Source organism: Suncus etruscus, chromosome 11 (assembly GCF_024139225.1).
Source record: "Suncus etruscus isolate mSunEtr1 chromosome 11, mSunEtr1.pri.cur, whole genome shotgun sequence".
NCBI classification, from domain to species: Eukaryota; Metazoa; Chordata; class Mammalia; order Eulipotyphla; family Soricidae; genus Suncus; species Suncus etruscus.
This window is the reverse complement of record NC_064858.1, coordinates 10,030,668-10,055,376: the sequence shown is the minus strand read 5'-3', so window position 1 is coordinate 10,055,376 and position 24,709 is coordinate 10,030,668. Positions and strand designations below refer to the sequence as shown.

The 24,709-nt window shown below is 53.2% G+C and overlaps 1 protein-coding gene across 1 annotated transcript in view; it reads right to left on the bottom strand.

The window, feature by feature from the left end:
• ADAMTSL3 (ADAMTS like 3) overlaps positions 1 to 21,952 on the bottom strand; it is a 37,089-nt gene extending 15,137 nt beyond the window's left edge. Inside the window, exons 1-11 of the mRNA XM_049783277.1 lie at positions 21,858 to 21,952; positions 14,420 to 14,539; positions 10,126 to 10,253; positions 7,051 to 7,096; positions 5,835 to 6,071; positions 5,227 to 5,347; positions 4,586 to 4,660; positions 1,287 to 1,444; positions 861 to 972; positions 252 to 390; positions 119 to 169 (exon numbers count right to left, since the gene is read on the bottom strand). Of these exons, the coding sequence (XP_049639234.1) occupies positions 119 to 169; positions 252 to 390; positions 861 to 972; positions 1,287 to 1,444; positions 4,586 to 4,660; positions 5,227 to 5,347; positions 5,835 to 6,071; positions 7,051 to 7,096; positions 10,126 to 10,253; positions 14,420 to 14,539; positions 21,858 to 21,926 (1,256 nt within the window). The 5' untranslated portion in view covers positions 21,927 to 21,952. The remainder of the gene's footprint in view (positions 1 to 118; positions 170 to 251; positions 391 to 860; positions 973 to 1,286; positions 1,445 to 4,585; positions 4,661 to 5,226; positions 5,348 to 5,834; positions 6,072 to 7,050; positions 7,097 to 10,125; positions 10,254 to 14,419; positions 14,540 to 21,857) is intronic.
• Positions 21,953 to 24,709: the final 2,757 nt, after the last annotated feature.

Below are 24,709 nucleotides of genomic sequence, written 5' to 3'. Positions count from 1 at the left end.
AAGGGAGGAGAGACTCACCATGTAAGGGATGGGGGTAGGTGGGTGGAGCAGGAGGGAAAGGGGGACTCCTCAAGGTAGGGGGAGAGGGAGGGGTCACTCACCATGCAGGGGGACTCACCGGGGCAGAGGCTGGAAGTGGTCATAGGGCCTGATCTCCTTGAAGCCGTCACTGCAGGGGAAGGGGCTGGGGGTGAGTTGGGGCAGTGATTCCTATGGTCCCCCACATCCAGCAACTGAGTCGTGGTGCCCACCTGGCCGGGCAAGGCTCCATGCTGCACTCCTTCAGCTTGGGTGTGGGTCGCACATTCTCAGGGTAGTAGTGGCAGTAGTGGTCAGGCACCACCCGGCCCAGCCGCACGTCCATGCACTCAGCAGAGTTGAGCTGGTAGCCTGGGTGCCGGTAGACATGGTGACCGTGGATGTGCAGTGTTCCCCAGCAGAGGTTGCCTGCCCCAACCCCAGCTCTGCAGCACAGCCCTCACCCGTCACCCCAAGTTTGCCAGCTCCAGAAGCACCTTCTCTGAGACTTTGGAGAAGGTACCAGCTTGGCCTAGTTCATGACTCTGACAGCCTCTTAGAGTGCTGTCCCAGGAGCACACGTCTCCAGCCCATTTGGAACCACTCTGCAACTATCTTGGAGGCTTTGCTGATCTCCCTGCTCGCCCCTGTTCTGCTCTTTAGCTTTCCTGAACTCCCTCATCCTCTTCTCACCACCACCTTCACATTTTGCCCTTGGCAGCTGAAAACTCTCCAAGGCCAGCCTCTTGTAGAATTCTAGAAGGAAGGTAAGGAGGTGGGCCCTTGGCCTTTGCCCCACAGCCTGTCCCTGATGTCCCAGCTCTGAGCCAGCACCTGCTCACCTCCGCCACATGTGGCTGTGCAGGGGAAGAAATCAGTCTGCCGCCATTGATGACTAATGGGCTGGTAGAAGAAGAACTGGACCATGCTGGCCCGGGCCAGGGGGTATTGGGCCTGCAGAATGAATCAGGGATAGGACTCACTTGATAGCCTCAGTGGATCTCCTGGGAAACCCCCTCACACCCCTGCAGGACCGCAGCTGTCTCGGCTAGGCCTGAGCATCATCAGGTGTGGTCCCAAAAGAAAATTTTAAAAAAAGAATAAAGGGGTACCTCCCTATTCTGGGACAGATGGGAAGTGCAGCAGGGAGGGTGGGATGGGACACAACTACCCTGGGCTATCTGGACAGAGAAGCCCCATGTCAGCAGGAACCTGAGGGTGATGAGTACTTTAGGGGCCACCCTCAAAATAGGGGGTCAGTGCCCTGCCTTGAAGATGAAGTCGGCCATGAGCGGTCCTGGGATCCGAAAGGTCTGCTTGTCGGGGCCGTGGTGGACCTCCATAGACGTGTTGTCCACCACAAAGGCACCAGCATGGGGGAAGGTGTGCTCACTGTGGTGACCGTGCAGTGTTATCGATTCAACGACTGTAATTCAAGGAGTGAACCACACTAAGGCCTCGGCTTATGCAACATCTTAGCTCTGATGCTCTGCGGCCGAGGCCACTGCCAGCAGAGGGGACAAAGGAACCACATGTGTCCACCCAGCTGAACACACACACGCATATTGCACATGCACACGCACATGCACACCATAGGCCCGCCAGGCCCAGTTCCACTTCCAGGGAAGGACAAAGGTGCCTTTGCTCTTCCTGCAGACAGCTCTATCCATGCCTTGTTGCCTGAGAAAATGACTTGTTTTTGCAGATTTGGGGGGCACTACCCATATAGTGCCAGGCCAACTCCTTTGCTCTGTGCTCAGTGCGAAGTAAATGGTTTTTTTTTCACCCAAAGCTATACTCTTGGCCTCTGCGCCATCCACACCCTTTGACAGAGATGACCTGGCACACTCTTCCGAAATAGACCCTGTCAGCTAAGCAGTCAAGGGGGGACCCGGTGCCAACCTGTCAGTATAGAAGCCAAAGGACACTTGGAGTGCTGCTGATTCAAGAAGACTAACTTTCCCCTTTCCCTTTCCTTCCCTCTCTTTGTTCAAGCCTGTACGGATCTGGATGAATTCTGGTCAGGGACTCCACGCAGCCACAGGCCACTGGACATGCTATACCAGGCAGGGGGCACAGAGCCGACCATGCATTTCACCACGGAGCTATTTCTTTCTGATCCACACTGCTCCATTTTAGAACTTCCATAACTCTTGTTGGGAGCTGAAATGGGGGGGGGGGCGGGGGCTGCCTGGAGCATAATGAGAAAATCAGACCCAAATCAGTGGTGTTTTGGAAATATCTTGTGGTCATCATAAAAATCCTCCATTTCTGGAGCTGGAGTGATAGCACAGTGAGTAGGGCATTTGCCTTGAATGCAGTAGTCCTGGGATGGACTGAGGTTTGATTCCTGACATTACATAGGGTCCCCAGAGTCTACCAGGAGCAATTTCTGAGCGCAGAGCCAGGAGTAACCCCTGCGCACTGCCAGGTATGACCAAAAAGCAAAACAAAAAAAAATTTTTTTTCCAAAGGCCCTCATCTTCAGTCAAGTGCCAGAGTTGGAAAATGGTCCCTGAGCTCTACCATTAGGTCACTTGTCACTTATGTCAGCTTTCAAAGCAGCCCCCTCCCCTCAGCCTCTACTCCCCTATACCCAATCCCTCCCATCTAGGAAGCATCTCATCCGGACGCAGGTACATAGATGATGTGAGGGACTCAGTGCCCGTTGGGGCACCACATATGGGTGCCTGGCTCTCAGTACTGCCAGGGACCATCCCTGAGGGCCACACAAGGACTCACAGCCATTGGTTGATACACAGGTTGGGTGGGCTGTCAGCACAGGCACCGCTAGTGCGCCTCAGTGCTTCCCTAATTTTGAGTTCAAAATGGCCTTTTAAAAGTGAACAAGAGATGCACAGTTAAGATATGAGCCATGAGGAGCTGTGTGGAAGGCCCAGAGGGCGATGGCAGAGTCTCTCCGAGCAACATGTGCTTGTGTCATTTATGTAGGCACTTCTGTAATGTCCTGGTCCACAAGGGCCTTCAGGATAAGGATAAGGCGGAGGCAAGCAGCAGCTTTATAGGAGGCAGCACCTGAGAAGAGTCCAGGTCACAGTGTTTTCAAGCCTCAGCTGAAATAGCCCTGAATGGAACGATCTGTACTTGGCCGAAGGCTTCTCTGCAGCTGAGCTGGAAGCACCAGCCACATTCTTTCAGCTGTAACTCACGGGAGAATGAAGGCAGGCAATGTCCTGGGATGGTCCCTCAAAGAGGCACATCCGTCTCCCTGCGGCTGTGCTCCAAGGCCTCTTCCTTCCCTCACCATTTCAGTCGCATTCCTGTGACCTTCAACATTTTCACTGAAACATTTCGATGGCTGCTTTTTCTCAGAGGATGTTGATGGCTGAGCTTTTCATTTCGCATCCAAAATATACAAACACATATATTCAAAAGCTACCAAAAGTATAAAATGGTTCTGACCCTGAGAAATTGTAATGATCTAAAAATTCAATGTGGTTTACCAAACCAAAAGAAAAAACTGCTCAGCCAAAAAAGTGTAACACTCTGATCCAGCAGGCGTTAATTTTTGTGGCTTTAAGATTGTTATAATAGCAATTTGCCCTGTTTCTGGAAAGAGGGAGCTGAACTCAGGAAGCCCCATCAAGGCCGAGGGGCCAGTCTTGGCAGAGACCTGTTTTGGCTCAGGAGACTCGAGAGAAAAAGAGGAAAACTTTGGTTTTTCCAGTTCCTGTAGGTCCTAAGAGGCCAGAAAATGATCACGGAGGAGCTAATATGGGACTTTGGCCAAGGAAACAATCCATCTGCAACCTCCCTGCTCCCCCTCATGTTCCGGAAAACTCAGTGTCCACTGGCTTGTGCTAAGGTGGGGTCAAACACACCACAGCACACGTTTCCTGCACACACAGTCACACATTCTGACACACACAGACTCAGACACAAACACAAACTCAGACTCAGACACATACACATACATACATAGAGATACACAGACTGACAGACACAACAAAAACAATCATTGACACACACACATAATACACACACACACACCCCAATCGGCTAACTCTACTCCTGATACAGTGCTGGGGTTTAGTCTAGTTTAGTTTTGTGTCAGTGAGGCAAAGGGAGGACAACAGAGAAAAACAAACACAGACAAATACAGAGACACACACACACCCCCCAACAGGCTAACTGTACTCCTTATACAGTGCTGGGTTTTACATCGAGATGAGGGGAGGACACCAGAGGCAAGGGGAGGACTCCAGACTCCCCCACTTGAGCTCAGCTCACACATGACTGTGTTGTCTTTCCAGTGTGGCTCACAAACTAGCTGGTGTTCCAAGCACTGGCTAAGAGAAGGACCCCAGAGCACAGCTTTATCTGCAGAGAGCCAGTGGCAGAGACGTAGGTCAAACTGTGGTGTCCCCAGCACAGGCCAAAAAAAGGACCCTAGAGCACAGCTTTCCACGCAGAGAGCCAGCAGTAGAGAGACGTGGGTCAGCCTGAGATGAGGCCATTGCCCTGTGTTCAAATACCGAAAAGACATTTCTCTCAGTTAGAAAGACTTGGTAAAGCAACAGAACAAGGTAGGGTGACAGCTACTCACAGAGATGTGCGGGGCCTTTCACTGTGATTCTCACACTGCGGCTCCCCAGAGGGACAGTGATGACATTCTCTTCCCCTACACAGGAGAGAGGCCATGAGGCATGTATGTGCTCACATGCACATACATATGCAGTTACAGGCATGCATACACACACGTGACCCTTCTCAAGCCTGGCCAGGTGACCCCATAGCCTAGTCCTGGACACCCCCTGAGCAGCATGTGTGTAGGACCCAGCACATCCACATCTTGTCCTGTGCTCAGGACCCAAGAAACTGAAACCCAGCAGTCAGGAAGTGAGCTTTGCCCTCTGCCTCTGAGGGATGGAGGGGTTCAGATGTGTCACGGGGGTAGAATAAGTGATTGTGAGGCAAAAGGTCCTGAAAACCACTACTTCTGGGGGAACAGTTGTCCCCCACCCAAGCTGGAGATGTGGCATCCCCCGGACAGGAGCCTCGAGACAAACCAGGAGTTTCCTCACCCTCCTGCCCTGGCCTAGGCCCTGTCGCAGCAGCAGTTTGTTCAGGAAGCACCGATCTTCCCTCCTTCTGCCTAGGCTCGCCTGTCTGGGGTCTGTACATATAAGTGGGGTCCCCTCTCTGCTCCTAGCCTTCTCTCAAGCAGACAGGAAGACTCAGACCTACTCTTTTGTGGGGAGACGTGGGCCTGGCCCCGCACGAGCCTGCAGGTGGATCCGTCCCCAGCACACACGCCACAGCTGTCCTCCTTGGCCTGGCTTCCCAGTTGCCGGTCGCAGCCCACTGCCTGCAGGCAGAAGGACCCTGCAGAGTGGGCCAAGCCGGTGCCCATGGCTCAGGTGTCAGGACACCCCCAAATGGGCCCCTGGGTGTTGTTCCCACATCCATCATGCATGTGTGCACATTGTTAGGACCCTAGGGGGTGGCAGCATCTCATCCTCTTGCAGCTTTGATTTGTGTGTGTGTGTTAGAACACTGTGTGTTCTAAGCTGGGGTTCAATGCCCAGGCCTGGGATGCTGCTCATTCCCTATAGTACTGTGCAGGTTCAAGATCCCACTGAAAAGTTTGGGGGACCTGTTTGGTACTAGCGAGGCATATGACCTCCTCAGGCAGCTCCCTGAGGGGGCAGGTGTGGTTCATCTGACAGGTGCTTGAGGATACAGGTGTGACTCACCTGACAGGTGTCTGAAGGGGCAAGTGTGGCTCATGTGCAGCTGCCTGATGGGACAAGTATGGTTAACCTGCAGATGCCTGAGGGGGCAGGTGTGCTCACCTGGCAGGTGCCGCTAATACACATGTCCAGAGAGTCCATGTGGCAGCGGGTCCCATCCAGCACCTTGGGCGCCAGCTCTACCACCAGGCTCTGGCCCCGTGCCTGGCACTTGAGGGCACAGGGGGCAGCAAGATCATGGTACTGGGGCAGCCACTCATGGTAATGCCCCTGATACTGGACATCATTGTAGGCTGAGCACTGCTGAGCTCGAAAATCTTCAGCGTCGGGGGGACAGTCCTGGAAGGAAAGAAGGAGGGAGAGGGGGGAAAGGGGAGGAAAGGAAGAAGGGAAGAAGGGAGGAAAGGAAAAAAGGAGGGATGGAAGGAAGGAGGGTGTGAGGGAGGAAGGGAAGGAGGGGTGGGAGGGAAGGAGGATGGGAGGGAGGGAGGGGCGAGAGGGAAGGAAGAAAGGGAGGGAGGGAGAGAAAGGAAAAAAGAGAAGAAGGAAGGGAGGGAGGGAGAGGAAGGAAGGAGAGGAAGTAGAGGAAGAAAGGAGAGGAAGGAAGAAAGGAAGGAGAGAAAGGAAGAAGAGGAAGGAAGGAAGGAAGGAAGGAAGGAAGGAAGGAAGGAAGGAAGGAAGGAAGGAAGGAAGGAAGGAAGGAAGAAGAGGAAGGAAGGAGAGGAAGGAAAAGAAGGAAGGAGAGGAAGGAGAGAGGAAGGAAGGAAGGAAGGAAGGAAGGAAGGAAGGAAGGAAGGAGAGGAAGAAGAGAAAGGAAGGAAGGCGAGGAAGGAAGGGGGTTATGGCACAGGGGCTGAGCAAGTCCAGGCCACACTGAGGGGTTCTAGGGGAACCCTGTAATCATAATGGTCCACCTGGGGGTCACCTCACTTGTGCACTCACTCTCTGTCCTTTCTTTTTAGAAAGGCTAAAACTAATTTATACCACTTTGAAGCCTTGGGCCCCACCTTTTTGCACAGTCTCAGACACAGTACACAGGAGCAAGTGAAGGGCCTGGTGCTCGAAGGGGCTTCTAGCTCCCATGACTGAGCTACTTCAGAGGTGTTAAGAATGAAGGTCTGGTCAACTCAGACCAATGGTCCCCCATCCCTCCCACACACCCAACCATGGAAGAAGAACCAAAAACCTTTTGTGTATATGCAAGAGTGTGTGTGTGTGTGTGTGTGAGAGAGAGAGAGAGAGAGAGAGAGAGAGAGAGAGAGAGAGAGAGAGAGAGAGAGAGAGAGAGAGAGAGAGAAGTTTCTAGGGCAGAACCTACCTGGTTGCTGCACGTCTTGTACCGTATGTTCTGCCCTTCACAGCTCCTGAAGTAGAGAAGGAAAGAGATGCCTCAGCAGCAATGCCTGGAAGATGGCGGGCAGTCCCAAGAAAGTGTGCCCAGAGCTATGCTCAAATTGGAGCTGGGGTCCAGGACCCAACTCTGACACTAAGTCAGAAATGACCCAATCTCCGCAGACTGTAGAGATACAAAAAGTGCCAGCAGGAGGCTGTTGATGGGGGAAGGTCGGCCCCACAGCTCAGGCCTTGGGGAGCAGAGGGCAGATAGACAGGCCAGAGCAGGGGATAATGCTGTTCCTATCTGCTTTCCTCTCAGGAGAGGTACACAGGAGAAATAAGGCCCAGATGGAGCCAGGGTGGGCCGGCACCCAGGAAACCTTCCATTCCAATTTCCTGGGAGTGAATAAAATTGATTTGAATTGGTGTAAATATTAGAAACCCCTGAACTGATGAGAGTTCAGAATGACATTTCGTTTAAAGCAGAAGAGAATGTCAAATGTCACTGTTCAGATACTTTCTTCCAGTTGCTGTTTAAATTTTGCAAGTCAAAAAAAAAAAAAACGCACAAAAAACCCTACAACCATTTATATAAAAAGAAACTCAGGATGAAAAGGAGAAAAGATACTCGATTGTAGCCCTATGTCAAGCCAGCAGTGCAGTGTAGACTGTCTACACCACAGTACTATTGACTGTGTCATACCTCCTGCATCCCACGCCTGGAATTGTCAGCCAAAAACTTGAGTCTGGCTCCAGGAGCAAAGCTCTGAGGGTTGTACTGAACGTGCTATACTGGCTTCAACAGTACTTTGAGACAGCCACTCCCTGCCCTTCCTATAAGTCTCTTTTCCAGGCTGGCAGCCTGACATTGGGGACACACTGACATGTGAGCACACTGGTGGGAGGGGTTCTAAATGCACATAGGCCTCAGCACCATTTCTGCCCATTCATTTTGAACCTGGGGCCATCTAAGACACATACCTGGGTCCCTGGACATTCCGAGGGTCCCCAGGTGAGAAAGGTATTAGTGAGGGCCTGGCCTGAGATGAGGGGAGCAAACTGCAGATTGGGAGGCACTAGAAAAAAATAAGAGACCTGAGGGGCCTGGTCTGATGGAGGTGGCAGCCACGGCATCAGTCCTGGGTCTCTGCTGACCTTGGCCTCCCAGCCCTGAGCAGGGCTGGAAGAGCCTCTTCCCGGATCAGAGACCCAGAGGCCACTTATTTGGACACTCGGCTAAGGACGCTGGAGCAGCTGAGCCATAGAAATGGCCCTTTCCTTCTCATCAGTGACGGGTGCAAGGAAAACACAAGCACATCATCTCACAATTATGGATTTTCTTGCCATTACAACATTTGTAACACCCTGATGTGGAAGGTATTAAAGTCATAAATTTATATATGTATATATATATATATATATATATATATATATATATATATATATATATATATATATATAAAACACATGTTGACTGCACATGGGGGTACATGAAAAACATTAATAAAATTTCCCTGGAGTATGCATTCTATAATTTATTGCACTCCTTCAATGATATACTGACTCAAATACTGGGGTCTGGGAGACTTAGAGGCATATGTCTGGAGGGATAAAAAATATATTGATATTTTTAAAAATAGGAGCTAACCCAGACCTGCCTCCCCCATGGCTGGCACGAGCCTAGAGTATCAGGTTGCAGGATTCTGCAAGAGAACGAGGGGCTGGCTGGGCGCCAGGCTGCTGCAGACCACACGGCCCGGCCCGTGGGTTTGAATCGAGTTCTGCGGAGGTCTTCTGCCCTGAGGAACTCAGGATCACAGTTGCCTACCTTGCACAGTGGGGTCAAAAGAGCCACCGTGAAAGAGGGGTGAAGCTGACCCACCAGCCTCTCAAACTGCCCCAAGGAATTTGCGACTTGACCCAAGTTTCTGTCTTAACCGGGTGCTGGGTGATGAGACCCCACACACAATGCTTCCAAAGAAGAAGGGAGGGAAGCCAGGAGCTCTGGGCCATATGAACACACAGCCTGACAAAAGAAGCAAAATAAAGAGAAGACAGGCAGGTGGGCTAGTACGGGGCTTGGAATCCCAGCAGCTAAACCCACGAAGGAGGGTAAAGATTCGAACATTCATTCCTGGTTTCTGTGGGAGGCACCAAACAAATGGTTTAATCATTGTCCCCTGTGCCCCACATTCAGACAACTGGGGTGGGGGGCCGTCTTTTAGAAATACTCATTGGCCACAAAGGCTTGAATATTCTGAAAGGCTGAAAACGATTATGTGCAAGTCTATCTGCAATTTCAAACAATTGCAAAGACAGGATTCTTTTCCTTTAAAGGCAGCTCCCCTTGTGGTCCACACACCCATCCTAGGGCCCCTAGGATTACCACAGAATCATCACAGAGTTTACATCAATTTTTTTTCTCCAATGACTTGGGGTGGGGAGGGGGGTCGCAGAGTAATAGGATAGCAAAGAGGATAGCAAGGAGGGTATCTTGCACACAGTCAACCCAGGTTCAATCCCTAGCATCCCATAGGCACCAGAAGTGATTCTTCGTACAGACCCAGGAGTAACCCCTGAGCACTGCTGGGTGAAGCCAAAACAAACTTGGGATGCAATTCATCATGGGGGACTTTTTAAAAACCACTTCAGTATTAAAATTCACTCACTCCTAAACTCTCCCCTAATTGAGAAGGATAGCACCTCACACCTTGCAGGCAGCAGCTGCATCCCCTGATCAGCAACCCTTAAGATCCGGATCAAATCTGGGGCTGGGTCTCTAACTGCTAATGAATCTGTGATGCTCAGGATGGGTATGTTTGCCAGCACCAGGTGAAAGCCACACTGCAATGTGTGCATCATGATGCCTGTTATGGACAGACAGAGCCATGAGCGAACCCACAGCACTGCGGTTTCTCACAGGACATGAACCAGATCACCAGGCCCAGGCCCAGATCAGAACCCCAACTCTCACTGAGACTTCACAGCAGGGCCCCTTCCCTTCCAGTGAGAGCCTGGTGGATGCTAAGGCTGAGCGTGGGGTTCTGGAAACACTCACTTCCTGGCCAGGCACCTGCGAATCGAGTATGAGGCCCCGCCCCCACAGGTGCGTGAACAGTCGCTCCAGGTGCCCCAGGCATCCCAACTGCCTTCTGGGTCCTCATCTGCACGGGCGTTCCTGGAGGTCTGGAATAGAAGGGTGAGCCTGAGAGGAGGGCATCAGGGAGCCGCCACAGTACCCACCTGCTTCAGAACTTAGCTGAGCTCTTACAGAGTTCCCTAGAAATGCCTGACTGATGGAAACAGAGTGTACACACACATATGCACATATGTATCCACACATGCACAAACACACACAATCTTCCTGCATTCCCACATCAGGCACATGCACACAGGCCTCACACACACGTACATGTAACACATCAACATGCCTACATAGACTTGCGTATATACATGCACATGTTCCATAAACTACACACACCAATTACACCTACATACACTTGCATATACTCTTGCGTATACACACATGTACTGCAGCACATAGGTGTATACCAATACATCTACATACCACTGCATGTATATACATAAATACATGTATATACATAAACACACATGCAAGCATGCATGATAGGCTCAGTCCTGTAAAATGTTCACTCTCTCTAAAATCCAGAGGGAAGTACTCTGGCACCCGACCAAATGGCTCTAAAGTCCAGCTGGCAGACTGGGCTCTGCCAGGGGCCCAGGAAAAATGCTGCAAGAGGGAAGTGAGTGGGAAACGGTTTCAACTGAAAAGGTGCAAACTTAGCAGCAGTTGATGTAAGCGGGCCATTAAATTCCCAACAAAGCCAGCACTAGGGAGCAGGATATGGAGGAGCCACTTGCCAGAGCCACTAACTCCATTTCTCAGACTGCTGATGACTGTATCACCAGCACAGCCTCTGGAATGCAGACCTGTCAGAGGTTGGCTCTAGGGGACCTGCTAGACCCTCAGTCATGTAGCACGGCACAGGCAGGCTGTTGGTTCTGGCCTGAGTAGAATCTCTGGCTGAGAATGGTCCCATTTCAGTTGTGTGTGTGTCTGTGTGTCCTGGGCTGGATTCTCCTCATATCCTTCCCAACATGCACCCCATTCTCCACGCTTAGGAAGCAGAGAACAGAGGCTCTCTCTCTCTCTCTCTCTCTCTCTCTCTCTCTCTCTCTCTCTCTCTCTCTCTCTCTCTCAAACACACACACACACACACACACACACACACACACGAACATGGACAAAAACTTCCATTTTGTCATCTGACCCATAAATCGTCTGTATTTAAAAAGTTGAAAACCATCATTGTCAGCATCATATATGTTTAAAAATGAAAACAGCGTTCTTTCCAATATTGCTTAATTTGTCCTTGCTCCCTTATTCCATCTGTTCAGTTTCTTACTAAGACACAGACTTCTTGTCATAACTTCTCTACCTTTACTTAGGAAAAAGAAGAAAAAACTGCCTCAATTCTAAAATGAGTAAACGGACCAGCTCACAACCACTCTAGCTGGGAGGGAGGCCTTACCCCCTGAGGAAGCAGAAGGGTCCTGGGCATCTTCTCCTGACGAGCTCTGAGCCCTGCTGCCCTCTCGAAGTTCTCCTCAGCCCTCAGAGCGCAGAGATACCCCTGGTCATGCTCACCTCTCCTATTAGAAGTCAAACCCCAGCACAGGTCGACACCACATTTACAAGGGGCAGTGGCAGTTTGAGCTCGTCAGCCTCCTAGCTGCACTGTGGCCCCACCTCACAGAAGCATCTCCTGCTTCAGCACCCCATGGCAACCCCTGCAAGGCTTTGTCACTGCCAAGGCCATGACCAAAGAGGGACTCATGGCCAACTCCCACATCCTTGAGTCTATCTCCTAATAGGAAACACACACAAAAGGACGTAACAGGCACAGAGGCTGCTTAGTGTTGGGGACAGGAAGTGGAGCAACAAATATACAAGAGGGCAGCAAAGCCTCGTCTGAGCCTGTGTCTCTCCCACCAGGTGGGTGGCCGCTCCAGGCACCATGGAGCTGAGCCTGCCTCTACCCCGGCTCACCCTTCCTGCCCTGCAGCTACAGCTGCTCCTCCCTGTTGTGTCCTGATGAAATATGGCACTTAGCGAACGACTGTGGTGGTGACCCAGGTGCAGATTCTCATCATCCACCACAACACCTCATTCAGCTGTTCTCGCCCCCATACAAACCATGGGGTTGTAGAGTCCTGTGGGCAGGGTGGGGAGCATCTCCCTGGGGTGTCCTGACTAGCAGCTCAGAGCCCCCCATCATCCTCCCATCAAGCATGACATCACTGCCCTACCTCACTTTCTACTCTGTGCTCATCTCCACTTCCTCATGACAGACAATGGCCACATCCAGTTTATACAATAAAACACCTCATAAATATATTTTTCTAAAGGAGGGGAGATACAAACGCCCTGGAAGGGAGACTGTGAAAACACGCCCACAGGCAGCCAAGAGGGCCTCATGCTGTTTGTTTAAATGGCTGAGCTGGACGGTCTCATAGGAAATCAGAGTTTCCTAAGTCCAAGTTCTAGCTAGGGAACATTTGGGATGAAAATTCCAAAAAAGATATTGTTTCCTCATTAATTAATGGACTGGACCACTCTGAGGATCCTAAAGAAAACGTTGGTCTAGTCCTCATCCCCTCTCCTGTAGTAAAAGCTTCATGCCCCATCCTGGGGGGATTGGGGTCTGGAAATAACACCAACACAGGAAATAATCCACACAAGATTAGGGAGATAAAACAATTCTGGTATTTCCACCACAAGCTATCTGCAAGCAGGCAAAAGATACTGGCAGGCAAACAAGCTAGTTGTGGGACCAAAATTAGAAGAAATCTCTCTAACCTGAGGTCTTTATTGGCAAGAGTTAGGACCACCCCCATGGGTGGAGAACAGGTAGGGATCGGGGGCCCGTTCTGAGGTACTTCCCATCCAAAAGGGACAAGCACATGCAAAGAAAAATTATTCTGAATAAAATACATTACTCCAACACTCCACCAGGCCTTTCTGGGGTCTCTAGGCATACATCAAATCATACAATATTTTCCTTTTCTCTAGTAGGCACATGCTCACACTAACTTAGATACACAGATGCATGAACACATGCAGAGACATGTGCACACACTGAATATGCACACACACAAATGTGTACCCATGTTTAGAAACATGCATACACAGGTGTGCACACACATACACAGGTGTAAGCACATATGCAGGCATATACAATACATAGACATGTGTGCTCTGATGCGCACATACATGTGTGTATAAACACACATATAGGTACAGAGACACACAGATGTGTGCATGTCCATGCATACACAAGGTATGTGAATGCACACCAGTATGACAACACAGGATGTGCGCGATCATGTACACATGGGTGTGTATATGTACAGCTATGTACATGCTGTTTTCTCACATAAATATGTGTGTACATGCATGTGAAACATACACAGACATGTGCATGTATATGCACACAGGTATGTGACTACAACTGGCATGTACACACATGCAGACACGAACATATCCATACAGATGTGCATAACTCTAGTGTATGCACAACAGGGTACAATATGCAGAGACATGTGCACAAGGATGACTATGTGCAGGTATATACACACTGGTGTGCACACATGCAGATATGTTCATGCATACACATATAGCAATATAGATGTATGCACACACAGAGATATATATGCGCATGTAGATGTGTACACACATCCATATAGATAAAGGTATACATATAGACTACAGACAGACCACATGTACACCAGAGGTGAGTGAGCACACACAAGTACTCACAGCTAACATGGCTGTGCATGCATGCTCACACACTTGTCTACACACATCTGGACACATGGAGCTTGCAGAATGCATGCTCATGTGTCCACACAGGTGTCAACACACACATGTGCACATACTGCCCCATTCTGGAAAATGGGTAGGGGCAGAATTCATGTTGCTGCTGAGTGCAGCAAGCCCAAAGCAAAGGGAGCCAAGAAAGTGATGCTGACTCAGAGAGAGTTTTCTGGGAACTCGAGAATGGGGTCTAACGAAGGCGGGTGGCGGTGAACATGAACATGAGTCATAAATCCTGAGGGGGCAGCAAAAGGGCAGTGCGGCGGTGCCCTGGCCTGGCAGGCTCACAGGGACAAGCAGGGCTGCCTGGAAGGACAGGCGCCAGTTATCAGGCTGCTGCACCAACGTGTCCAAGAAGGGAAGTGAACCAACTGGAAGGACTTTGTGAGATGCTGATGCTCCTGGCCCAGCAGGAAAAGGCACAGCCAAGGCAGCTCCCCTAGCATACACTTACCTGGTCATCATAGTGGTACGTGAGGAACTCCTCCCCTGTGGTATCTTCCAGAAAACTCCCCTGGGGGGAGAGGGCGAACTCGGGCAGGAAGTAGGCGCCGGGAGATTTCTCAGCCATGCTCTGCAAGGAAAGAGCCCATTAGGGACGGGCCAGAAAGGCTGAGGAAGGCGAGTTCAGCCAGGGACCCCTATTCTAGGCCAGACCCCAAAGAGCAGAGACAAGCTGAGCTCCAGAGGCCTCTGGAAGGCCTCATCCCACACAGGCCCCTCAGATGCACCAGTCTAGTCTCCCCTCCCCACCCACCTTTCCTGCTTCAGAGGCAAAGGGAGGGACCAAATGACTAAAGGTCCAGATCAGAAATTCACAGCCTCCAAATGCCAATCAATGGCCCCAAGATGCACATCCCAATCAATGGTTCCCAGATGCCTAGTCATGGCCCCAGATGCACATCCAGGGCCTAAGACAGCCAAGACAGCGAAGGTAGGAGCAGAGGAAAAAGGCCAGACTGTGCGGCCTTCCTGGGACTGGGTTCTGGGTGGGATAGAAGCTGCCAGAACAATGTCCCATGGGCCTGGTCCACAGCTGCTGAGTCATGGGGCCAGGACAGGAGGGGTCCAGATGGCCCTGGAGGCCACAGCTGTGTCCACCACACACTCCTAGACACTCTGGAGAAGGACAAGGCTTGGCTATTGGTTCACATACCAAAGTGGATCAGTGACGCTAGACCCCCCTAGTCACAGTGGGGGACACATTTGTCACAGGAACTGCTGTACTAGCTTGAGAACTTGGGTGAAGGTGAGGGTGGCACAGACAGGAAGTCCAGTGGTTAGTGTACCTACCTTGCAGGCGGTGTGCCCAAGAACCCTCACCTGTATGGGGTGCATGGAATTGGGCCAGAGGGAAAACAGCTGAGCTCAAGGTCAGGGGTGCAGGCCAGGCAGAGCCCCCTTCCCTAGTCCTAGGACCAAATGGGCAGAACCAAGGATGACTCTTCTGGTGGAATAAGTGAGGAGAGGCAAGACCTTGTGAGGACTCAGTGCCCAGGCCCATGCAGCATGGTGTGCCTGAGAGGGACGGGGCTAGAGGCAGGAATGTGGACACTGGGGGTGATAATGAGGGCACACATGTTGGCAGGTAAAGCTAAGCCTCACAAAAGACTTAAGATTTTAAAACCTTGGAAGGAAAGTCACTCCTCTCTGAGGCACAATGGGGCTACGGTGCTGGGAGAAATAAGGGATGGAGAAGGGGGACACCCTAGATCAGTAGTCGGCAACCTGCAGCTCGAGAGCCACATGTGGCTCTTTACACTTTGAATTTGGCTCTTCTGTGTGCCAGTGGCCGCTCCAGGAGTCAGGACTCTGCTCCTAGCCTCTGTCAGTGCGCACCCTGTGTGGCTCTCAAAATAAATTTTAGTCGTGGTTTTGGTGAGATTTGGCTCAGTTGAAAAAAAAGTTTGCCGACCACTGCCCTAGATGGCATGGGGGCAGTGAATACTGGTCCTAGCAAGGCCCCCATGAATGCAAAGTGAGACCCCCAAGGCCCATATTTTTTTTGTTTTTTTGGGGTTTTTTTTTGGGGGGGTCACACCCATTTGATGCTCAGGGGTTACTCCTGGCTATGCGCTCAGAAGTCGGCTCCTGGCTTGGGGGACCATATGGGACGCCGGGAGATAGAACCAAGGTCCGTCCTATGATAGTGCTTGCAAGGCAGACACCTTACCTCTAGCGCCACCTTCCCGGACCCTTTTTTGTTTGTTTTTTGTCTTTTTTGGGCCACACCAGTTTGACTCTCAGGGGTTACTCCTGGCTATGCGCTCAAAAATCGCTCCTGGCGGGGGGGGGGGGGGAGGGAAGTTGGAGAGATAACATGGAGGTAAGGCATTTGCCTTGCATGCAGAAGGACGGTGGTTCGAATTCCGGCATCCCATATGGTCCTCTGAGCCTGCCAGGAGCGATTTCTGAGCATAGAGCCAGGAATAACCCCTGAGCACTGCTGGGTGTGACCCAAAAACCAAAAACAAAAAAAACAAACAAAAAAAAAGAAATCACTCCTGGCTTGGGGGGGGGGGGACCATATAGGATGCTGGGGGATCGAACCACAGTCTGTCCTAGGCTAGCGCTTGCAAGGCAGATGCCTTACCTCTAGCGCCACCTCTCCAGCCCCCCAAGGCCCATCTCGATGTTCTCCCATCCCAGCCTGACCAAGGACTTCTCTCCCCTATGCCCCTCGACTCAGATTCACTGGTCCTCAAGCAGCTGGGACCCTGTGACCATAAACTGGCTTGGAAGCCGAGGGAGCAATGCTGGAAGGAAGCAAGTGAGAACCCGTGATTCTTTTTTCTCCCCAATCACAAACAACACATTCTTGTCGCTAGGAAAATAAACAGGCCAGCCACAACCACTTAGAAAGTTATAGAAAGAACAGGCCGCTGAGCCTGGGAAAGGCCACCTCATCCTATCTGGGGGGAAGCACACTCCCACATCAATAAATAGGCCCTTGCCCTGAAATACTACGATCTCCCCCAGACAGTAAAGGCTTCCTCCACTGCACCCTGAACCCCAATGAGCTCTCGGCCTAAGCACAAGCAGCACAAAGGGCAGTCCTAGGTGTGGACTGTAGGCATACAGCAAGGGGTCTGTATCCAGGGCCAAAGGAAGCGCCCAGGGTTATCAACAGGACAGGACATGGGAAGATGGGTCCTCATGCACACTGGGTAAAGAAAGTGAGAGGTTTTCATGGTCGGTAATCCCACCAGGTACTGTGCCTTGGGTTCCTGAAACCACTCCTGGGGCCACTGCCAGAAGACAAAGACCAGGCTAGAGCCAATGGAGGAAGGAGAGAGAAGCTAGAGCCAACAGGGGAATTAGAGGACGAGGGCTAGAGCCAATGGGAGAGGGAGGAGCCAGAATCAATGGGGAGGTTGTGGAGGGGCTAGAACCGATGGGAGGAGTGAAGGCTTGAGCCAATGGAAGAGGGAATAGGAGGGGTTAGAGCCAATGTGGGAGAGGCTAGAGCCAATGGGAGAGGCGATGTGGAAGGAGTAGAGAAAAGAAGAGGGTCTAGGAGAGAGGAGGCTAGACCCCAAATGCTGGGACCTGCCACCACCACCACATGGTTCTCGGTGGCACTGATGTACACCGTGAGAGTCCTGGTCAGTGATGCAGCCCATGGTCCTGCAGCCTTCCTGGACCTGTGATCTTAGCACAGTTCTTGGTAACACTGAGATTCACTTGTCAGGAAGGCCCAGGGTCTGCAGCCTTCCTGACACCAAAGCTGCTAAGTTGACCCTTGGCTTGAAACTTAACTTCTAGGCTCTGATTTTTTTTTTTTTTTTGGTGAGGGAAAATTATCAGAGATGAGAACAAAATCTTAGTCACATCCTTTTCTTTCTTACAGAATACTTCCACTTGATCCATCCCACAACATTTTAAACTTTTGACAAAAATGCAAGTTTTCTGTAAAAGACAAAAGACTGAAATCAAGAGTAGGAGAAAAGCGGAATAATCCAATCAGCAAATAAAGTGTTTATCCCCCACATGATGCCTGGGGTCCCGGCTACTGTACTGTGGATTCTATGAAACCTTCGAGGAAACAGCTATTCCTGAGCCATCTGAGCAGAGCCAGAAAAGGAAAAGTGATTGGGTGATTGGAAGGGCTCCAGTTCCTTTCAGGAAGATAACAAAAAGCTTGATATGAAAACCTGAAAATAATAGCACTAATGAACATGACTTATGGGTGCAGCTGTAGAATATCCCAGCAAGGCCCTTGCAAAATAAAGACAGTTGAATAGTAAAAAAAAAAAAAAAAAAAAAAAAAAAGGCTGTAGATTGTCGCCAAGCACAGTTAATGCCAGGAACACCAGGATGATTCAGTTTTAAGAAAACCGTTAATATAATTCGTCATGTCAGGGTGAGAAGTAAAGAACATAACTGTCTGGCCAGCCTAGAATAGTCCTGATAACAATTGGCTTTGGGGAAATCACCAAGCACAGGCTGAGCTAGAGAAATGATGGTGGCAGGCAGCTCTGCAGGCCCACAATGGGCAACAGTGGGAATGCCAGCGGAGAGCACACCTCCACCAATGCACCCTAGAAGAAAGTAGGAAACAGACTCAAACTATCAACAATGCACAGTCACAGGCTGGGCAAAAAACTGACTTCCTCCTGGTGCTTTGCAAATTGAACCAATTGCTGCAGGATAGCTCATTTTCTAGAGTCATGGCCATGAGACCCACCCTGTAGATGCACGGGTAGGGGGAGGCATGAGGCTTTCATGGCAGAGTAGGAAAGTCTAAGTGGCATTAAACACACAAGTGACCACAACCATGTCCTAGATTTGCTTCACATGATCTGTGGGTGCAGGTGAGGAGTCAATGGAAAGAGCCCAGTCCTCCTCACCCCACAAAAGCACCTCTTTTAGGGGACCGAGCATCGTCTGCCACAGGGATAACCACAGTGACACCCAGTAGAGGGGCTGCTGGATCACCTGATGCCTACAAAAGTATGGGAAAACATGAGACGATCATTACTACTGCCCTCGCACTCACACACAAAGATGCAAGAACCCACTCGTACATGGACATTAGCACACATACGGGCACATATTTACACACAAGTACATGTTTGCATACGTGCAGGCACACTCATACGCACAGACATGCGTTCTGAGAGATGTACATGTGAACACTCAGGCTCTGCCTCCGAGCAGGTGGGGTATCCCCATCCCCACTGCTTCGAGAAGACAGAAGAGGCCCTCGAAGCCTGAGCAGTTCCTACAACCAGACCACATGCTCTTCCATAGGAGGGTCAGAAGTCTACACTGCCCAGGCCTCACACGGGTCAAATGCCACTACACACCTTTGCCTTTTGCAGCGCTTTCCACATTTTCAGAACAAATGTTTTACATATTTCAATCAAGAAGGGAAAGAAAAAAGCAGTCTTCGTTTCAAGAGTGACAAGAACTTCAGGGATCTCTTCAAATCCCATATGGGCTTTTGCTGATAAAGAGTGATTCTGCCTAGCTCATCAGTGGCTTTTCAAAGGACTGTGTGAATTGTGTTCAGGAAAAACCTTGTAGAAGAGACATATTTCTGAGAATCTGAGGAGGGTTTTCCCCACATGGGCTGCCCATGGGGTTGGGGGTGGGTTCAACGTTGACAAATACCAGAAGTTAAAGTGCATCAAACACGGGGAAGGAAGCTGGCTTTAGGCTTCCCTGCTATTATGGAAATTAGTGTGTTGTCAAAATAAACGGAGAGCCATCAAGCTCACAAGCCCCACCGCAATGGCAAAATGTGGTTTCCACAAGCCTTGAGTGTCCAGTGTTGAGCCTCCTTGCCTTCCTTCCCCATGTCTCCCTCCTAGAGTGCAACTCATCTCCGCACTTGGTGCCCAAGTGTCTGAAGCTTCCGAAGTACCGGCCCGGGCTTGTCGATCCCGTGCAGCCCGGAACCTCAGGGCCTCCCCCTGTCCCCTGTTCCCTGTGCTCCTTAGGCACAACCCTTTCTGGGCTCCTAAAGGGTTTTCATGCCTTGTTCTCACCTACACCCACAACTCCATCAAGGTATCCTCAGAATCCAGGTCTCTGCATGAACAGCTGGTCCCAGAGACCTTTGGCTCAAAGGTACCCCCAGGTCAGAGAGCAACAGAGAGGGAGAGGAACCTGTAAATCTCAAGGCCCAACATTCTGAGCCCAACCGGTGCTGGGTGCCTCCTAAGTGGCCCCCACAGCCACAGCACTCCTGACAAGAGATCAGGAGTGACAAGCTCCTCTTCTGAAGAGCTCTCTGACTAGCTCCCCCCAACAGTGCTCCAGAACCCAGGCAGCCCAGGTGGTGGTGTGACAGGCATGGGGAAGGACCCTGGCAGGAGCCTGAGAGAGCACAGCCCACAGCCGCCGGCCTTCACTTCTTCCTCACTCGCTGCCCCTACATGGACAAGTCAGCGAAGGCGCCGCGTGGAAAAAGCCAAAAGAGGTCGGGAGTGGTTCCAGCTGGGCAAGCCTGCCCTTGGCTCAATATCCACGGCTGGCCTGCAGGCATGTTCCCCATCCAGGGCAGTGATGAGAGGACAGCCTCTCCCCACCAATCCCCACCCCACTGAGACCACGGCACCACCATACCCGCGAGGAGAGTGCAAGGTTCTCAACTCTGCTGGGTCCCAAGGACTGCTCCGTGGGCCTAGGAAGCCTTTCCCACCAGAACCACTGGGTAGGCTGGACCATGAGCCAGCTAGTCTGCCAGTGTGGCCAACCAACGACTTCGGCACACCCCAACAGTAGGGACAGGGGCCCTGCTCCCAGTAAAAACAGGCCCGCAGCCAAACTGAGGGGTTGCAGTCTCGTGCTGGGAAGTGATGCCCAGGAAGGAGGCTGCTAGGTTCTCACTGGCACAGGGACTAAACTGCAGGGGTCTCAAACTCGTGGCCCGAGTGCCGCAAACGGCCCTCCGTACAACATTTTGTGGCCCTGTCCTAGAGGAATCTTTTTTCGTTTTGTTTTGTTTTAGTTGTTTGGGTCACACCCCACAATGTTCAAGGCTTACTACTGACTTTGCACTCAAGGATCACCCTGACTTTGCCTCCTGTGGCCCCCAGTTAAATTGAGTTTGAGACCCCTGGACTAAAGAGTCCTCCTTTAGTGAGCAGGAGCCTCCTCAGAGCAGTGCTAGACAGACAAGTGGGCACCATGCACCTGGGCAAGGGAACTGCACGTATCCCTGTTCTCGGGAACATAGAACAGAGTGTGCCTGTCCACAGGGATCCTGGGCAGACTAGCATGCTCCCATTCACATGGAGTGAGAACAGCCCTCGTATCCGCACGTTCTTGATCTCCCCGCTTGAGCCAGCAGTCCCCAGGATGCCACCTTCTGGGATTGGGATTCCCTATAGCATTGCTGAATCGAGACGGGGCCGACATTGCTGAAGCATCAGACCCTCTAGCCCTCCAGGGTTTGGTTCTCCACTGGCATCACCAGCTGGAGCTAGGTGGGACAAGGCTGCCTGTGGACAGCAATGCCCACCTCACCCACCATCCGTCCACCAGTGCCAGCCTCACTCACGTGAGTCACTGGATAGGCCATGCTTGGGAGGCTTTGCTCCTGCTGGGTGAAAGGACCCAGCCAAGGGGCTGCAGTCGCAAAACCGTCCTCGACTGGCCCAGAACTGGTGCCCCGTGCAGTCCCACCTCTTCTGGGCCCAGCTTTCTGCCCGTCTAGGATCCAAGACCTCTGTGTCCATGTTGGGGCTTGACCCCAAGACCGCAGAGCCCTGGATCCCTCCCACAGTTCGGTCAGAAAACTCACTTGTCAGAGACGTGATAGGAGATCAGAGAGTTCAGTTCTCTTTGCAATCAGGGTGACTACAAATGGCACCCTGGCTTGACGGGGGCTGGGGGCACACCCCGTTCCGTTCCGTTCCTCCTTTAGCCCTGCACCGTATTACCTGCAGCAGCGCCAGGTTCAGAAAGACCATCCACGCGCGTAGACGCTGGGGGCTCAGCCAGGCTGCCATGGGGGTCGCTCCGGGGGGGGGGGGTGTCTGTGTCTGCAAGAGAAGGCCCTCGAGACACCTCTAGCTGCAGGGCTGCGCGCCTGGGAGGGAGAGAAGGAAGGAGGAAGACAGCCTGAAGCCCCGCGCGCCCCTGTGGGGCTCTCCTCGAAGGAGCACACCCCTTGGGGAGGGAGGTCAGCCCAGAGGGGGGAAGCACCAGGCCTGTGTGGAGGCGCTGAAAGCCTCTCAGCCGGCTCCCGGGCCCCCCAGGGCCAGGTCCCAACCGCTGGCAACCGCTGGCCTCTGCTCCCTGGGGTGGCCGTGAGGGCCTCGGAGGCAGGTGTGCGGCGCAGGTTGGGGCCGGGGGCGCTGCAGCCGGACGAGGGGCTCCCCGCCCCGAGCCTGGCGGAGCCGCAGCAGCCCGGGTCGGGGCCTCCCGGCGGGCGCCAGGGCGGGCGGGCGGGCGGGGCGCGTCTGGAGAAGGCATCGCCGCCTAATGCGATCCGCAAATGGGCCGCTTCCCACCCGCGCGGCCAGCCGCGGACGACGGGGCCAGGAGGGGCCAGGAGGGGCCGGGCCGCCCCCGCGCCGCGCCCCGGAGCCCCCAGCTCTGCCGCCTCTTCCCGCGGGGCGCGCCCCAGGCAGGCTCTCCGAACGGTCCCGGAGCGAGCGAGGGGAACGCCTGCCGGGGTGGCCCCGGGGTCCGCGCCGACCCGCACCCACCTGCGGGGTGCGAGCCTGAGGGAGCCCCGCGCCCCGGCTCCGGCGCCTCCACCTGCCCCGCCGGCAAGTGCAGCGCGGTGCGGGCGGGCGGCGCCGCTTCGCTTCCCGGAGGCAGCTCGGCTCCTCCTGAGGCGCCGCCAGGCTCGAGGCCAGCGGCCGGCGGCCGAGTCCGGGGAAGCCAGCCGCGCCCCGCCTCCCCCCGCCTCCGCCCGCGCCCCGGGCCCGCCCGCCCTCCTTCCCTCCCGCCCTCTCCGAGGGCCTGAGGCGGCCGCGGCCCGGCCCCTCCAGGCCTCCGCTCCGGAGCCCCCCCTCAGGTCTCCTCACACCGAGCTCGCCCCGGGCGCCTGCTTCGGAGCCCCCACAGAGCGCGTGGCGCGTGGCCCGCCAGGTGCCCCCTCGGGAGCCTTCGCACGTGCACGTGGCCGCGAGAAACACGTGTCTGGGCGCATGTGCTCGTGACCACCGGAAATGTCCCGCAGGGCCCTCGTGCACCGGATGACTGGAAGCACGTGGGCTGGGCCGTGCTCTACTCACGTGCACGTGCATGTGACAGCCAGAATCTCATCCCGATGCAGCTGCTCTTTCTGAAGCTCTTCAGAGCCCCCACACGTGGCCGGCCAGGTGCTCTCAGGAGCCTTCATTAGAAGGCTGCTGAGCGGCTTTGCAGGTACACGTGGCCGCTAGAAACACGGTCTGGGCGCATGTGCGTGTGGCAACAGAAATACCGTATGGCCCCTCGTGCACTAAATGACTGGAAGCATGTGGACTGGGCCGCACTCTACTCACGTGCACGTGACAGCCAGAATCACATCCAGATGCACGCCACTCTTTCTGAAGGGCCTCAGAGGCGCAGTGCACTTCTCACGTGCACGTGACCGCTAGAAACACGTGTCTGGGCGCATGTGCTCGTGACAACCGGAAATATCCCGCAGGGCCCTCCTGTACCGGATGACTGGAAGCACGTGGGCTGCGCCTTGCTCTACTCACGTGCACGTGCATGTGACAGCCAGAATCACATCCGGATGCACGCCACTCTGCTTTCTGAAGCACTTCAGGGCTCTACGGGAACCTTCTGAGGCGCAGTGGTCTTCTCACGTGCACGTGGGCGCTAGAAACACGTGTCTGGGCACATGTGCTCGTGACAACCAGACATACTTACCAGCCCTTGTGCACCGGTGACTACACGTGTCTGGGCCACACACGCTCTCACTCACCCACACGTGCATGTGACAGCCAGAATCCCAACCGGATGCACGCCACTCCTCTTTCTGAGGCGCTTCAGAGCCCGCCCATAGAGTGCTGGGCACGTGGCTGACCAGGTGCCCTCGCGGTGTCACCTAGCACGCAGCTTCGCATGTGCACATGCACTTGGCCACTAGAAACACGGGCACGTGCGCGTCGTGACAACTGGAAATCCGTACCAACAGCCCTCGTGCACCAATGACTGGAAGTGTCTGGGCCGCACTCTACTTGGTGCACGTGCATGTGACAGCCAGAATCGTGTACCTGGATGCACGTGCTTTGGCAGCCGGAAGTACGTGCTGGGCTCTAACTGCGCATGAGCACGTGCCAAATGGATGGAAGCAGTGCCGTCTGGCCCTGACTGAGCATGCGCAGGACACGACCTGCCACTCTCCTCTCCGTCAGAGGAGGCCCTGAGAGGGGCGTGGCCGGAAGTTCCCCAACACGTGTTTTTGGGCGGAAGCTGCGCTCGCAGAGAGAGCATGAAGTGGGGACAGAAGGTCCAGTGAGCGGCCTCTGGAGACTGCAGGCGCTTGCAGAGTGGGGTGGCTGCTGCATGACCCCTGTTTTTTTTGGGGGGGAGAGACAGTGGGCCACGGGCGGGGAGCGTCCCCACACTCTGTCCAGCTTCACGGAGACGGAAGAAGGTTCTCCGCCTTCCAGTCTCTGGGGTTTAGCTCCCAGGCACCTCCCACTCCCACTCCATTCTAGAGCCCAGATACTGGGGTTCTCGTGGTGGGGTTCGGGGGAAAATTCAGTTAGCTGGGAGGGGTCTGAACCCCCAAAGGTGGTTTGGGTGGGCAGCCCCATCTAGTCACCACAGGACCCAGACTGGTTTG